The 17,398-nt window shown below is 31.7% G+C and overlaps 1 protein-coding gene across 1 annotated transcript; it reads right to left on the bottom strand.

Annotated features, from left to right (window-relative positions):
* Positions 1 to 2,234: 2,234 nt before the first annotated feature.
* Positions 2,235 to 16,710, bottom strand: LOC123670328 (DNA-binding protein D-ETS-4). Its single transcript, XM_045603829.1, has 5 exons — positions 15,936 to 16,710; positions 15,335 to 15,489; positions 11,690 to 11,831; positions 5,909 to 6,058; positions 2,235 to 3,439 (listed from the first exon to the last, which is right to left on the bottom strand). The coding sequence occupies exons 1-5, from the start codon at positions 16,708 to 16,710 to the stop codon at positions 3,249 to 3,251; spliced, it is 1,413 nt and encodes a 470-aa protein (XP_045459785.1). The 3' UTR covers positions 2,235 to 3,248.
* Positions 16,711 to 17,398: the final 688 nt, after the last annotated feature.

Below are 17,398 nucleotides of genomic sequence, written 5' to 3'. Positions count from 1 at the left end.
AATGCTTTTAAGCCCTAAAACCGTATAAATAGCTGTAGTTGCTGGTTCGCTCTAGCCTATCGCAGTCCACTGCTGGACATCGGTTTACCCAAGTTCGCACCAAACACGCCAGATCTCTGCAATCCTAGTCTAGCCACCGGTGGCGATAGCGATCTTATATAAATCGTCGGTCCAAAGGGCTGTTGCGCGCAAACCTGCAGAGGGCGTCCCACACTATAGTTGCTTTTATAATAAATTTATTAAATTGCTAAAAATTAAGATTATTGATTTTCTGTAAGTGCTATAAATAATCATCAGACACTAGTAACTTTACAGCGACAAGACATAAACATGCAATAAGATACACACAGTTAACACTTTAATCAATTTAAGCCCCGCACTAATATTTAAGGTCTGAACCTTCTCCTATACAGCAACAGCAAGAAAAAAGGAATTCGCCCATCATACGTTACGTTATTCTTACATGTGAGACGTTTACAGGACGCTTCAGGGGACAACTTGAGTGGTTTAAATTTTACCATTACGTTTTTTTTTTTTTTTTTTTTTTTTTAATTCTAAACCTCCGATATGTATGGTCGGAGCCTGTATCTACGTTGTACTCTTTCATTTCAATTCTATCATTTATGCCTCTCGTACTTTCATTCCTCATACTAATTTCTTTCTCGCGTCCATCATCTTTTATACTCAGGGTGGGTTACCATTACGTTAAGACAAGTTTGTTTAAAAGCTGTCACTATATCTGTTCTGTGCTATAAAATCAGAGTACTTTAAGATTAGTGCGTTAAAAAAAAGTATGGAATAAATTCAGTAGTAAACATTAGTGTTTGGTTGGAAACGAAAAAAAAAAACTTCCCTTGAAACCAGTAAACGTACTTAGATACACAAAAAAGTAGTTAAGTAAATACGCATAATTAGAGATAGCTCAAAAAGTACCCGTCAGATCGTCATCTAATTTAAATGAAACCACATGCCAAGTACCAGCTTCCGATAAAAAAAGAGTTATCGAAATCATTTCACCCAGTACAAAGTAATGAGGTATAATATAACGTAGGTCGACGAAAAAATAGTCAAGTAAATACGAATTATTAGCGATAACTCAAAAAATACTTGTCAAACCTCAATTAAACTTAAATGGGACCACGTGACAGGTACCTACCACTTTCGATTAAAACAAAATATCGAAATCGATCCACCCAGTCAAAATTCCTGAGGTAACATAAAAAATACAGTCGAATTGATAACCACCTTCTTTTTTAAATCGGTTAAAACTGTATTTTAATTCAGTTTACAAGTTTAGGTTTTTTAACAGACAATATTATTGATAGAGAGTGATATTATCGATATTTTTGTGTGTTGTTACACTGTATTTTGGTTAACTGTATATTTTTATTTTTATATGTAAATTTATATTGTTTTACGTTTCATTTTTTATAAATATAATATAATTATAATATACGTATTCTTCTTTTTAGAAAAAGAAATGTATATTAAAATAATATTAAAATATTTCGTTTCCAAAGACAGGCAAATACGGGTTGTTGAATTCAGAATGTCGTTGTGAAATTTCAAAAATTTGATAACTATTTTTATCTCATCATTATTCCGCAAAATCAGTAAGATTTTTTTGTAAAAATACGTTCATATGACTCAAATTTAGGTACCAACACCATTTATGAAAGAATGAGTGAGTATTTGTCACTTTTAAGTTTGTTTTTTAAAACTATTGATAATTGTATTTCAGAAAGATTCAATATAAAAATAATTTTTAACATACGCTCTTTCGTCTTCAATAAAAGCCTCTTAAGGCTTACCTTGCGAGGTCGGCCTCCCCTCTCACCGAGTCGAAAGGCACTTTCACTCGAGGAATTCGACAATGTTGTGACGTCATTTTTGCGCAACGTGATGCAACCCGTACCAAAATAATATGCATATGTCATACCTTAGTTAGAGATGTTCTTAATGTAACAGTTATTCAGAACCTATTTTTAGTAACTATGCAAACTTTCATTTGGTTTTTGTTCTCTAATTATTTTTGGTTATAGTTAAACTGACTATGCTTGATGCTTTGAATTAATCTTATTTTTTATTTTCGTATTATTATATTACCAACCAATCTCATGATTGAATAAATTAAATGATGTGTTTTTTTTTAATAAACAAATTTTTATTACTCTTATACATAACATCTTGATCTTATTTTTTCACAGAAGTAGGGTTAAAAATAAAAGTAGCTCTTATATAAATGGCCATTTATTTTGATGCAACGTAATATAACATGATTCATAAAATCTACATTAGTTTGGTCCAATAACATTAATATGTACGCTAACTGCGTCGCATTCTTAATTTATTATCTTAACCTACAACCCTATTAACCCAACACCATTTTATATTATTTACGTTTTTACAATTTTACATCGGGCTACCGATAAAATTATTATTTTGTCCCGAATAAATACGGAGAATTAAATGTCTATTTGGCACAAAATTTTTCAATTTTTTTTTCCAAAGTTCAAACTGAACCGTCTTGACTTTAATCTAGCTAACTACACCTACATTGCAAGTGTCCCACGTGTTCATACACGAATAAAAATCATTAACAACTAACGAGTTACATCTTAAAACGAAGCAAACGTCAAACGTCGCTTAAAATATAAAATTATAATATAAAACAATTAATCTCGATTATCATAAAACTTTTATAAATAATTATAAAATTAAATGAGAATTACCTCTTCATAATATTAAACGATAACACGAGCTTATGCTCTATTTTTTTTAAACAACGAACGTAATTATTTACATCGCTTACTTACCTATAAGTTCATAGAACGTACTAGAAATATATCATAGATATATGGGATAAAAATTACCAGCTTTCGACTGACGAACGAATATCAATCATAGAGATTGATTAATCGAACAATCGATGATCGTCGCCTAATCGCCGGTAAAAGAGAACTTAAAACTAGCTCGTACGTTATCTCCATCCAATAGAATTCCAGAGAAAATTACCTTTCCCGAATTGTATGGAGGAGCGTTGATCGACATTTTAATCACATCTCCGAGCGCTAACTTGCTCATCGAGATGCTGTTAGAACATCGACAAACTCAAAAACTGCGTCGAATTTTGCTTTATGTCGCAAAAGACAACCAGTCGCCATTTTGTCCGCATTACCGCGGCTCTCACACGTCCTTATTTACAATAAATATTTACAAATAACTTATACTAAGTTATTTCGTTGTGCCTATAAGGAGTACGGATGACAAAATTGGTAAACGAGCCTCTGACTCCTCTCGGTTTTCTTCATGATGCCTTTTTTGTAATACTGTCGTATACTCCTGGACAGTTTGTCGTAGTTCATAGCAGGTCTGTTTTTTCTCTTGCCCCACAACCTGGCTACACGGACTGAATCTTCAATTTTGAATACTCCGTTACCTGCGGAACATGACATGAATTAACCAACGTTATATAGATAGAGTATGGTAATAAGGCTATTGTTTTTTGGAAACAAGTGTACAGTACGTTATCAGACTGAGGTAAATTTACTTTCGAAGAAGAAGTTTTTGGATAAAAGCCAATTTTTAATGACCCGAATAAATCAATAATAAATGGAACATAAGCCACAATAACGATAATGTTTATTATGTAAATTTAGTGTATCGTTATAACTCAATGACCTAGAATGCACGAAGGACAAATCAGAATCCTATTCTAATAAATATCTCAGTTTATTCCGTATAATCGATACAACTAAAATTACCACAATACACACCTTAATACCAAAAATAGACGTGTTAATAATAATAGCCGTAAATCTAGACAATGTATCGATAAAATATATAGATTCAGTCACGAAGCAGAAAACTAACCTTTTGAGTACTTTATAGAGTACCTAACACAGGGCGAGTAAATGGCTCGCTCACCTTGGATTGAGAATGTCGCTATGGATTTTTTAAGAGATATAAAACGTAAGAACACATAGTTAATACCAACGACTTCGCTTGAACCGGACCATGTAAGGAATATCCAGTGTCAGTACTGGGAACGATAGATCATGATACACATCTAATGTTAGCAGACGTTTTAAGAATCAATTCATACTAGTGTAACTAACGCAGGAGCGAACCAATAAATATATTAACTGAGGAAGGTGATAGGTTATCTGTGAGGCTAATAGATGCGGAGTAGAAATAACATATAATCTAACAAAAACAATCTAAAGTCGACTCTAGAACAAAACAAGTTACAAAATCAGTCACAGAAACAACAGACCTATTATTTATATATAAAAAAGGTTAAACAAAAGCATGCGATACCGAAGCTTCAGCAACACATGGAATATTAACGACTGATGCGACTCGTTTCCGTGCCTTTGACCAATTAAAAGATATCAGTAAATTGCTGCCATTATTATTATCGACTTGGAAACAAAGCGAAACAAAGGAAACTAAGACGCGAACGCGATAAAACGTGCCGTTTTAATTTTATATGGACATAATTGATTACGACTAAGTTTAAAATGATTATTTTAATTGATATTTTTATGATGCAAATTTTTATTAAGAATAATAACATTCAATTACATTATGATAAAATCGATTTTGGAAGATTGTCAAATTCTATTTTACGTTTATCGACGTGCTAAAATCTTATATTTTTTTTGGATTTTATTACGTCATTTCAAAAGTTCCAAAAAAATGACATATTTACATTAGGTATATCAATTATAAAAAAGAACAAATTATAATAGAGGAATGTATAACTAATCAACATTGATTGGAATATTTAAAGGTCACGTGTAATCATAAGTTATGAAATAAACTGTCCTATAATTGAATCGATAATAATTAATTTTATAACGAACCTAATACTGTTTATAAAAACAAATAATTTCTGAATACTTGTTAATGAATCTATATGTTTAAGCAAATCTTGTTTCTCCAGACAAGTGATTATTCCTTTTTTTTATATTGTAACAGAACCACAAACTAAGAACGAAATCAAGTTAAACAAGGATCTACTTTTAAAAGGAAACAGAAAGCACTAGAATTTATTGCTGTATTGCATAAATGAAGTTAAATTATTCTGTTCAAAGAAAATCCACGTAGAATGTGATAGTTTATTAAGAATTTCAACTAGCATCGCATTTAATTATTCTTCCATAGAACTAATAGTTCATGCAAATTATAACTAATCATTATTCTGCCTACATGAATGAATTTATCGTGATTGCACTTTGAGTGAATTTATTATTTCAATTAAATGTTTCGTATTTATTATAAAAATAATAACAAATAAAAATCGGATGATTAAAATTTAGAAATTTAAAAATAATTTTTAATTTCTTTTTTTTTTTTTAGTATGAAAGCTTCTGTAGTAGAGATATAAGACCTATACGATCAAAATCAGTATTTTTTTCTTACTAATAAAGAATTTACCTTATCGTAATTTAGTAAGAAACTGTTAACTGCGTTATGAGAATTATAGACAATAAAAAGTTATATACGATTAAAGCTAGAATCAGAAAGCATAGTAAAAAAAGATAATTTCCTCGATTATAACTTGAAAATTTACGAGAGAATGCTTTACTCTTTTATAGCAAAATATAAAATAATATCTGCGAAATTCATCAGAGTCGAGTTATGGATAGCTTTTTATAGTCGAAGAGGGACCTTTAACATCGCAACACACATTTTATTGAGGTAACTCTATTAGAACTTCAACACCTATTTCATTTACCTCTGTATTATGTAACGCAATATCAAATGTTTGTTCCTAAGTACATGTGTGTCACGTAGATGTTGGTCATTATCAGTAAAATTTAATTTAAATAAATTAAATTATCCTCGTGGATAACGTAAAGAAAATTAAAGATAACTGAAAAAATATTTCCAAGACACTTACTTCGGTCTAACCACCGTATCGCGGACCCGTGTATGTGGGGTGAAGCCAGAAGCTCTTTAAGGAACTGCCAGAGGTGTATATGTGTGCTGCCAGTCTTCACTTTGCCTCCACCTTGAGTTGCACTGGTACCGGGCGATTCTGAGTCCTCATCTGTTAAAAAAATATCTTTCATTATATTGCTCCAGTAATAGACTAGTACAAGAAATATATAAATGTAAATGAATTTATAGAGATTATATACTTTCTTTAGAGTGTTATAATAATAATAATAATTGCCAATAAAGTATATAACGAAACCTATTACTATTGGCCTTTGCACTAAACACTAATCTATCAAACTAAACTAAGTAATAACAACATTATGTAAACAATTATCGTTGTGTGTGTTTGTGTGTGTGTGTGTGTGTGTGTGTGTGTGTATGTGTGTGTGTGTATGTGTGTGTGTGTATGTGTGTGTGTGTATGTGTGTGTGTATGTGTGTGTGTGTGTGTGTGATTTCAGTTTTCTTTTAATAGTAAGTTTAGTGTGTGTATATAATCTAACCCAAAAGCCAACGTTCAAATTCTTGTTAAGTCTTCGAGTAGAGAGATTTTTTTTTATTTACTATAGTTATATAGACGGGGTAAAAGGTAATACAAGTGACATCTTGCAAAGGTTGTATGCGAAGATGGAACTGAGATTCAATACATTCGCTGTTTTTGACGGTGCTCGTGATCTGATGATGAGCTACAGCAAGTTTATGCATAGACATGATACCTCTTAGAATGAACAGATGACTAATTCTCAACAACTCAGTCTCTATAGAAAGTCTGAACTATACATGAAGGGTTTACGAAGCAGAAAATTGACATTTGAGTTATCTCGATTCCAATCATAGTGGTTTAAAAGGGCACCACCCCAAACTGTTATACAGTAAATGATAAAGTATTGACAAAGAGCCTTGTAATCATCCAACGTAAGATTTTCTAGAGCCGAGTGTCTGGAGGACTTGAACACATAGTTAATTTTGCGACTGCTCGGTGCTAGATATTTTGTGGTTTTTGTAGAAAAATCTTTCGTCAATTGTAATACTCAAATATTTTATATTGACTGTGCGTGCTTTTGTTTGACAATAACAAGTTTAATGAAAGGCTATGTTATTTCTTATATTAAGATTTAAGGGTAAGTAAGTTTTTAAAAATCCATCTGCTATATTTGAGAATTCTTTCTCTGCCGCTTTGTAAGTTTATTCCCATGTAGTTTCTTAAAATTATCGCTGGATCATCAGCATAATGTTTTCTTTTCCTTGTATTGCATAAATTATATCGTTTATGTAGACGAGGAATAGTTTAGGGCGACGGACGCTTCCTTGTGGCACGCCGAATTCAATGGATACCTTTTTGCTAACAGCTACACCTACACTTTCACGCTGATTTCGCGCTGACAAGTAGCTGATAAACTATTCTAATTCTAATCATCTTATTTCCAGTCCGTCAAGTTTTTTGACTAGAATATGTACCGAAACAGTGTCGAAAGCTTTGGCCATGTTAAAGAACACGCCCAGACAACAGTTATTTTGGTCTAAGGCAGTTGTAATAAAGTAATTAGAATTATTGAAATATATGTCTCGATGTTACAAATATGTTATCATCTAGGTACTTTAAATCAAGATTTCAATTATTGTTTTTTTCACCATAAACTTTTATTTAAAGTTACATCAATTAAATATTATATATAGATCAAATGCACTATAAATTATGAAATGCACTTATAACAGTTAATTAATGTTTTATAGACGCTTAATCTCAATCTTCGTCAATAATTAAGTACCTTTTAGTTACACAACATTATATAAGAAGGTAGCGTAATACGTCATACGATGATGAAACACTCTCTTGGTAAAGAATAAATAGGAAAATAATGAAAGAAATGTGTTATTTTAGGAAATTTCTTTAGATAGATCCTTTTCTTAATAGCACCGATTGATTTGATTGAATCAGCCTTTAAAATCCCACTGCTAGCCTATTTCTCTATATAGGAGAAGGGTCAGAGCTTAATCCCATATTAATGATAATATAAACACATAATATAAACACATTTAATTACAACATTAGTAGTGAAAATTTGTACCTCTTATATGTAAAGACTTAACTTATGTTAACGACAAATTAATAAACTAATTTGTTAAATTTTCAAGCTTATATTTCTATCATAGTTGTGACGAGTTCCGTGTACTTATCATACTCAATTGAATTTTATTACTCTGTTCATTGTGAATATATAACCATATAAAAGTACCAATTAAATACTTGTCATGTTAAATCGAATAGTTAATTAGTTTGAATATCAAGCACTAGCTTTAAAATAATATTGGCTTTGAATAACAATACAACAAAAAATTACTGTGAGCCATGAACACATTACATTACTTAAGATAAAATAATTACGAACAATTTAAATTATAAGAGGACAAAAAAAACGGTTGAATTCGCTTCAGCCTGTAATATCCCACTACTGGGAATAGGCCTCTTTTCCCATGCAGGAGAAGGACCAGAGCTTAATCCACCACGCTGCTCCAATGCGGGTTGGCGGATATATTCCCTACTATGAGTAACGATCGCTATCAGGTGTACATGATAACAACCGGGACCGACTGCTTCACGTGCTCTCCGAGGCACGCCGTGTTGGCGCAGAGGTCACAGCCATGGATTGTACCTGTTGCGCTGGCGGTTGCGGGTTCGATCCCCGCACATGACAAACATTTGTATTGGCCATACAGGTGTCTGCCATGGTCTGGGGGTTTTGTGCAGTCCTAGTGGGACGGTTGAATTAATATTTATAAAAAGTGTTTCGCTATTTAAGTCGTAGCATGTTATTATAAAGCTTATTTTACTCCTGAATAGTGCTAGTGTACACGTGAACATATGCAACTTTTAAAATCAGTTCATATGTCTCTCAGTTACAATCAAAGAAATGTTACTTAAACTATATAGTTTAGTAAGAATATTCTTTACTATTCAAACTATGTTACTTACTTAAACTGTAATATTCTTTATTATTCAAACTATTTTAAAATAAACGACCTTTGATATAGGACGTGTAAACAGACAGACAGTGCAAGATTCGCTGTAAACAGTTTCTGAGATTCTATTTAAAGATACGAGTGATATATAGGAACAGCGTATTTTGTTTGAATTGAATATTTGTTTACAAGATCTAGACTAGTATACGGCGCGAAAAAGTTATATTCGCTCAGTAAATCTATTACGAACCACGATGTGCGAATATTTGGTTGCTGGCTTTGAAACACACAGGCCGAAGACGGGCAGCAGCGTCTTAGGTGCGACAAAGCCAGCCCTGCGGTCACCAACCCGCCTGCCCAGCGTGGTGACTATGGGCACTGATGATGATGTTGATGATGAACTAATATATCTAAAGATTGTTCTGTACCTCGTGTCTATAGTCACAGTAAATTGGAATGCTTGATAATTTGGTTTGTGCTAACCATCTCGTTCTTAGACGTTATAATTTTGTTGAAAAAAGTCTGTCATAGATATAAATTTTCTGGATATTTATATAATCAGAAGAGAAATCTAGATCTGTAACACGATTCGCTTGATTAAAAGATGATATCACGAGATATCACCAACTATATAAATATATCGTAACGTTCACTAATAAAAACCTGCCCATCTTCTACCTCATTATACTCAATGTCGCAAAAAAATTATAGCGATAATAACGCCTTCCTGCCACATTCTAGATCAAAGATAATCTATCAATTGGTGTTTATAAATTTTTATAGTCTTGTGTCGGTTTAATCTTGACTAATACATATTCGACCTTGCGAGTCCAACAGCACTATCGGTAACTAGGTCTTCGTAGGTCTTCGGGAAATGATATAAAAACCCGACTTGACATATAAGGGATTGTGTCGTGTAAGAAATAGAACTCATTGACCACGCGATTGATAGTCTAACTGTAGTTTAACGTTTTATAATTTAAAATACTTTAAATTCCATTAATCGGTCTGAATCGTGCGATAATTTTAAAATTCGTTTACGCGGCAATGTATTTAACAATTATTCTCGTTTACACAAACACGTATCCAATTTTATGTTTTTACCTAAACAAACTGTCGTTTATAGCGTTGTGTAGCTACATTGTAAAGTATGGCCCACACATTGTTTGGAATGCTGAATGCTCTAGAGATAATTGATCGTAACTGTTTCCTGTGCCACTATCAATACTTTTTTTTATAACTATCTACAAACATTTCTGATATGTCCGTTCAGTAAATGTAACATATCTTAGACGCCCTGCACATTTCATAGAATGAAATTCGTAAACTGACATTGAAAACTATGGATGAGATATTTATTTATTCCAACCCCTATTTCAAATATATAAGGATACGATTGGTTACTAATAAAATATATGGTATAATTTCGATACTTGGTTTTTAGTACCGCATTATGTTAAATTATTTCATAGTTCAAGATAATTTTGAAGACTGGCGCATTATCAATAAGATGTTTGTCCCATTTACGTCTGTCGTCAATTCCCTCGTAAAGTAGTGAATAGGTCTAACGTATAGCTGCACTAGGGCATATATCATCGACTCGTTTGTCTCGATGTAGGTCCTCGGATCGGCTAACGGTGATCACAATGCAAGCTGATGCATTGCCGTGCTACATAGTATCGACTCTGTGATTTTCTGTCGTTTTCTCGCTAATCGTAAAATTTTAAATGTCCCAGAGGTTTCAATATTTTACTATTTGTCATAATATTTTTAATAGATTTATGTGGTTTGGTTTTATCTTATTAACGGAGATACTTAATATTGTGTTCGTTAAATATTTGTGTAATTTATATGTACGAGTATATACGAGTGTATGAAAATTTAATGAACGCTATCTTATACGTACAAAAGTCTAATAATAAAAAGAAAAGAAGAAATATATATTGTATATTTATATATTGACTAGCCCATTGGCGCAGTTTGTAGTGACCTTGCTTTCTGCTCTGAGGGTTGTGGGTTCGATTCCCACCCCGAGGCTGAGCGTAATATAAATATTTATTTATATATTTATATATGTATTATTTATATTATTTATATTAATTTATATTTTGATTTAGTGCTATATTTCTCTTGTACTCTGTCGTTTATATTTATAACATCTATTAGTTGTTTATATTGTATGTATGTATGTATGTATGTATATGTATGTTTATGTATGTACTCTTATATGTAGTTTCATGCCTGTAACTATATCTATTTAAGTGTATGTATAGTTATATAATTATATGTGTTTACATATATTATTTTAAAGTACACTATTCATTCTTATTTATGTCCTTTTTCTAAAGGTTGTCTGGAAGAGATCGCTCTTTAGCGATAAGACCGCCTTTTGTACAGTCCCTTTTTTGTTATTATTATTATTATTATTTCTCGCTTGTTTCTTTTTCTCTTATTTTATTTGTATTGTTTTTGGTTGTACAATAAAGTATATTTGTATTGTATTTGTATTATAAGTATATTTATCTAAAAAAAAATATATGTAGCTATATCAGTCGGCTGTTACCTATAACACAAGCATTAAGTTGCTTTAGAAATAGACGACCGTGTGTGTATTGTGTAGATATTTATTAATTATTATTTATTATATATTACAATTTAGGTAACTACAGGTTTGGATAGATATTCCTTGACCAGAAAGCGCTTTTAGTGGTTTGTTTTATCATTGCTTCAGGAAAAGCAGTTAAAAATTGCAGCGATGTAATAGATGTATATTTACGTACCATCACTCATATCCTCAGGTGATGTCAAGCTAGGGGGGGCTGGTGTAGGCGAAGGCTGTTCGTTCTCCACCCATTGGCCCCTCCAGCTCTCGTGTCTTGCCGCCTTCCAAATCTCGAGTTGAGCATATAGTGTGCTTCCCGCCTTAAACAATTGAATTTTGTTAAATCAATGACGCAATACACAGTTGTTTTAAGAGAAATATTTTAAGATATATTTTCAGAAGTGTGTTATTTGTTGTGTGTGTTAACAGACGTTAATGGATGTTTATTACGAAACGTCAATCATAGATCAGATTTGAAGCTTTTTTATGGAAAACCATTTATGTATTACGAGTAATAAAAACGAATATGTATAATGTTTAATTTAGAAAAATATATAACATGTATCCGATATAATGAATAATTAACTTATTGGACTTTGTGCGTGTTATCGTTGATTTTATTATTATACAACGGAATAGGTACGTTCATTTTGCTGTTCCAAACGTATTTTCATATATTAAAAACTTCAATAAATTGTAAAATAAGTGTAATTTCACGTATTCTATAAAGATCTCCTAAGAACTAAATAAGATCATCATTACATATTCTTTAAGATTATAATAAGGACTACCAAAATTTATAATTATACTGATAAAAAATACCTAAATTCGATATTGTTGACAGAGAGATTTCGAATGATACAGAAACACCTCTGTTCTTCTTTTTCTCGCTTCTCTTATTTATTTATTTTAAGTTAATAAAATAAATATTTTTATATATCCAATTTATATTTAAATGAACACAATACACGAACGGTCTTATTTCTTAGATATTTACATTAATGGCTTTCTTTATCGCACGTAATTTAGTTGTTTACATCGTTATATGATTTGAAAACAAACTGTTACGATTTGTATGCAAACATCAGAAGCAATGTCGCGAAAGTTCTATCGGCCTTGGAGAAAGTCGGAGCAGTCGCGCGTACGATGACAACCATCAAGTGATTAGATCAAGTCTGGATAAAACTGCTACTAATCTAAAGCGAACAAAATGAGTATATTAATTCTGTAATTAGTGGCATAAGTAGTAGATAATAATAACCAGAAACTTAATAATTGCCAGAATTAGGTACCTAGTAATGAGTTTCCTACAACCCAAAAAAAGGCATAAATGTCTGTTAAGAAATTTAACGAATTGAATTGAACTTTATATATAAACAATTTCTTTAAAGTATATATTTTTACTATTTATTTTTGTGATTTGTAATACTTTTACTTTTGTAGGATTAAGTCATAAATATTATTGTCAATTTTGATTGAAGCCGTAAAATGAAACGTTAATTTTGTTTGTAATATTATTACAGATTTAAATATTTAATGATCCAAACAGTTTCTTATCGAAGTTCACGAATCGATCGGGTTACATAAGTCAAGTACTAAATCTTTACATCGCTGCCTATTACTATCCAAATAGTAGCACCTATTGTTTAACAACAGAGTAATTATATAAAAATAATTAAACATCAAGCCATGGACCTCTCTATTAATATAATGGTTCTTTTACTCGAAAAAAAAAAGAACAGGTGTACTTTGGCTTACTTTCCATTGTTCAAACATGGCAAGGCCGTCGAGATGTAACGGAGAAAAAAAAGCGCGAGTATCAACTAATGCGTCTTCGACTGACGTCATTCTATTCACGATTTAAATCAAACAGTTACAATGTAATGATTTCCTAATAATGACTGTAAAACAAGTTTCAAAAACGAAAACTTGCGTGTGGGGTTTCCGAATTGCAATTACAAATAGATTTGACTTCTTATTGCATAAAAGTTGCATAAACGGAGCTCCTAAACGGATTTCCTCATTAAACGAACCGTGTCAGAATACGACACCGAAGGCTTGAAATTAGACTACTAAAAAGTATTGCATATATTTTCATTAAAACAAAAACAATTTACATAACTGATAACTGAATAAATATAAATACATAAAAATTTTATGTAGTAATATAATTTTACTAACATTAAAAAAAGTGTTGCGAAATAAGGTTTTGTTATTTCTTTTTTCATAATAATGTGGTGGATTTTCTTTAAACTGCAAAAGAAAAATTTAACGAAAAGTATTAATAAAAAGGTTCGTTTTGTTTCTTACAAAACTTGTTGTCAAAAAGCATACTTAAAATAAAAGAATTGATGAGAAAAGATTGCATCACAAAGCAACAAACTGATCTTGTGTAAATCGTGTGTTTTTAAATAAATATTTTGTTTACACATGTTTAGGTGTAAATAAGCACGTTATCGTCCACGAGTTTCGAACTATGATCCATTATCAGTACCCTTTAGCGGCCCCAGGGTCACGTGGTTGAAACTATTCCAAAGTTAAGCGAAATGTTAACAAAATAAATAACATTTTAGATTTTAATAAAATTCTGATGCACTTAACGTTTACTTGACCTTTGGGTTATTTGTGTAAATAAATATTTTAACTATTCTAGTAATCTGTGTTGTTTTTCTTGTACAATTATAATAATATAAACTTTATCATTACTTATAAAGGTAGAAACCAGGAGGACGATGTCATTTCATTGTATGAATAAAGATTATTATTATTATTTTATCTAAATTTTTAATGTGTTATAACTCCTATTTAAGAGATTAAAACAATCAAATTTACTTTACTTCCACATTGATTTCCTAGAAACAGTTTGTTTGAGACCTTGTAACAGTTATATTATATCGATTAACGAGGATTACTGTTAATCATACATTTTGAAATTCACCTAGCGCGATTTAATTAAAAATGTGACAAGAAAAAATGTGACAAAAGTTTCAATACTAAAAACACTCTTATTACAAACCTTAAACAAAAATTCCATTGTAAAAAAAACTTGTTATTTATAAAGTACCTAATTTTAAGAGACATTAAATTATGAGAGGTAGATAAACCCATAGGCTACGGATAATTTTAAATTTTTTGTGTAATAAATAAATAATATTTAAAAGACATTCATAAATTAGTTTTAATATAATTTATTTATTTATTTATTAATACTTTATTGCACAATACATTATAGAATTGTACAAAAGGCGAGCTTAATGCTAAAAGCATTATCTACCAGCCAACCTTAGGACGTACAAGAGCAGACGTTTGTAGGTGTGCAAAATCGATTACCAGTAAAATTCAAATAAAGAAGAAAAAAAAGGGGAGTAAATATAGAGTAACGTTAGTGGCTTAGTATATACATGAGCAAATAATTCAAATCATCAATCAAAATAATAATTACTAATCTGAAAGACTTACACGTGGCACGTGTATTAATTTAATCATTATTAATTATAATTTAAAATTCTACGAAAAATCCATTTTTGCCCTTCAAGTGTTGTAATCAGTGACAACGAAATTGTGTCACTATCAGTGACATAACTGTTGTTATGTATATTATGTACGTACTTGTTAGCTGTCACATAACTTTTAGAATGTATGCATCTAGACATAGTAATTAGATTTTAATGATTATGTGATACGATTTAATGATAAAACAAAAAAAAACAAATTGAATGATCGATTAGTGTTACATCACACAGAATATAAAATAGCAGCTTTTTTATTTTTTATTTCAAGCATAAGTAGTAAATAGCCCGCATTTATGTTTAAAAAATCTTACTTGAGGTGCCCTTTGGTTAAATTCATCTTCTGTGAGTGCGATTAGCGCCGCGCCGTCCATGGCAAAATATTCCGCAGGTACCATTGGCAAGTTGAAATGTTGAACTGTGAACATTATCCACGATTTGACGTCACTACTACTCCATTGCATGGGATCTGTTGAGAAAATTTTAATTATAATATTATACTAATCATAATATTGGTGGTTAAATTTTCGAACTAGAATAATAAAACAGCATTAATCAAACATATTTACGCGAAATTTATGACGTGATTAGTTAATCGCCACAGTCGATTTATTAAAATGGTTAGTTCATGTCGTAATCAACCATTTTTATAACATTCTTTGAATCTATTTATAATCGTTATATGCTAAAATAGTCGCTAGAGCGGTATCTACGTGGAAATACTTGTTTTTTTTTTCACCATCTTGTCATAGCGGTGACGTCATCCATAATAATTTTTCTGTCAAAGGTTGTAGTGATTACATTGAAAATTCTCACATGTTAGACATCGAAGAGGAATTTTTATTACGGGACCGTTCACATATGTATGAATTGTATTTTAATGTTAATAGTCAGTGCGTTAGATACGTGACTCACCTGGTGATATGCCCAGTACTGTGCAAGTATTGTCTACATCTCGCTTAGACTGTTCTATAGCCATTGTAAGCACACGATCTATATCAGGTGCGACCAAAGCTTCATCTGCAGCGCCACCACTACTTTCCTCCATTTTGACACTTCCTAATTCCAATGGAATCGGTCTCAAATTAAGTCGCTTCTGGAATGACGTATCTTCGAGCGCCGACCGCAGGAGAATATGATCTCTTGGTTCCTCAACTTCTATTTTAGGTGTTATATAACTCTGTTGTACACTTTCTTGTAATATTTGATTCTCTTTTAGAAGTTCCTCGATTTCTATGTATTCTTCGTGTTGCGGAACAGGAGATGAGTACTGATTTTGACTGCCGTATGATACGCAAGAACCTGACGGTGACAGCGGGTAGGGTGACGCGAACCCAGGAATTGATAATCTATTTGGTTCCTCTTTGATGAAGATTGGGGAGTATTGAAGGGAATTGTAAGGGGAAGGAGGTTGCAGCGCCACTGTTGGGATTGATCCTTCGTCTGATGAGGGAGACGGGGTAGGGTAGCCTTCAAAATCGTATAGACGTTCAAGATAATTGTTATCTTCTGGATACGGTGGCGGTGGTTTGATATGTGTTGGGGGGGAGTGCAGCATGGGTTCTGGAGGGGATTCGGCGCCGAGAAGGCGCAGGAGATGATGTATGTCGGCTGGAGATGTCGGTACTGCTCTCTCACCCTGGGACGCCGATGGAGGGCTGCACCCAGATCGAGGCACCGTCTGTGGCATCTGTTAACAAAGAAAATAATTATTAAAAAATGTAGACATTTTCATAATTGATATGATTTTTGAAGGTATTACGCATTTATACTTTATTCATACCAATGGAAAATAACGACACTAATTAGATGACTTTAGTTAAGTTTCATATTCAGCAAAATAAAAATTATGTGAATTGTCAAAATCTTATTTAAAAAAACGTTTAACCGATTACTTTAATTAAATCGGTAAAGAAACGCAGTTATGCGTATACATCTCTAAATTATTTATGTTATTCGAGCATATTATATAAAGCTTCTTCGTCGAAACCATATGAAGGCCAAGATCCTAAAGTATTAGGCTGATCACTTGCGTCAAGTTTAGCCTATGACGTGGAACCAGATGTCTCAAACAAAACATTCTCTACATTTAATGTTCTGTTTATTTATCTTACCGTCAATATAATCTTAAATTAGAAGTTACTCATTAAGATGAAGCGAGCTAAAAATAAAACGTTTAATTTTACCGTAGTACAGTAGGGTATACGAATTCATTTTAATTTTGCCTACATTACGTAAGCACATATACTTCGGTGTAGGTAGTAAAAGATCATCATTATCAAGTACTAATAAAATAAAATAATTGCCTGATAAAAAAAAAATAATAATAAAGTATACTTGTTAATGTTTAATGAAATATTTAAATAACTAGATCTATC

The sequence above is a fragment of the Melitaea cinxia genome, chromosome 4 (genome assembly GCF_905220565.1).
Source record: "Melitaea cinxia chromosome 4, ilMelCinx1.1, whole genome shotgun sequence".
Classification (NCBI taxonomy): Eukaryota; Metazoa; Arthropoda; class Insecta; order Lepidoptera; family Nymphalidae; genus Melitaea; species Melitaea cinxia.
Note: the sequence above shows the minus strand (reverse complement) of the source record. Positions and strands in the feature narration are given on the sequence as shown.

Excerpts from the sequence above, each read along its gene's own strand:
- LOC123670328 (XM_045603829.1), bottom strand. The coding sequence starts at position 16,710 with ATGCCACAGACGGTGCCTCGATCTGGGTGCAGCCCTCCATCGGCGTCC. Across the intron at positions 11,832-15,334 it reads TTAACCAAAGGGCACCTCAA|GCGGGAAGCACACTATATGC; the intron begins GTAAGATTTTTT and ends CAATTGTTTAAG. Across the intron at positions 6,059-11,689 it reads ACCTGAGGATATGAGTGATG|ATGAGGACTCAGAATCGCCC; the intron begins GTACGTAAATAT and ends TTTTTTTAACAG.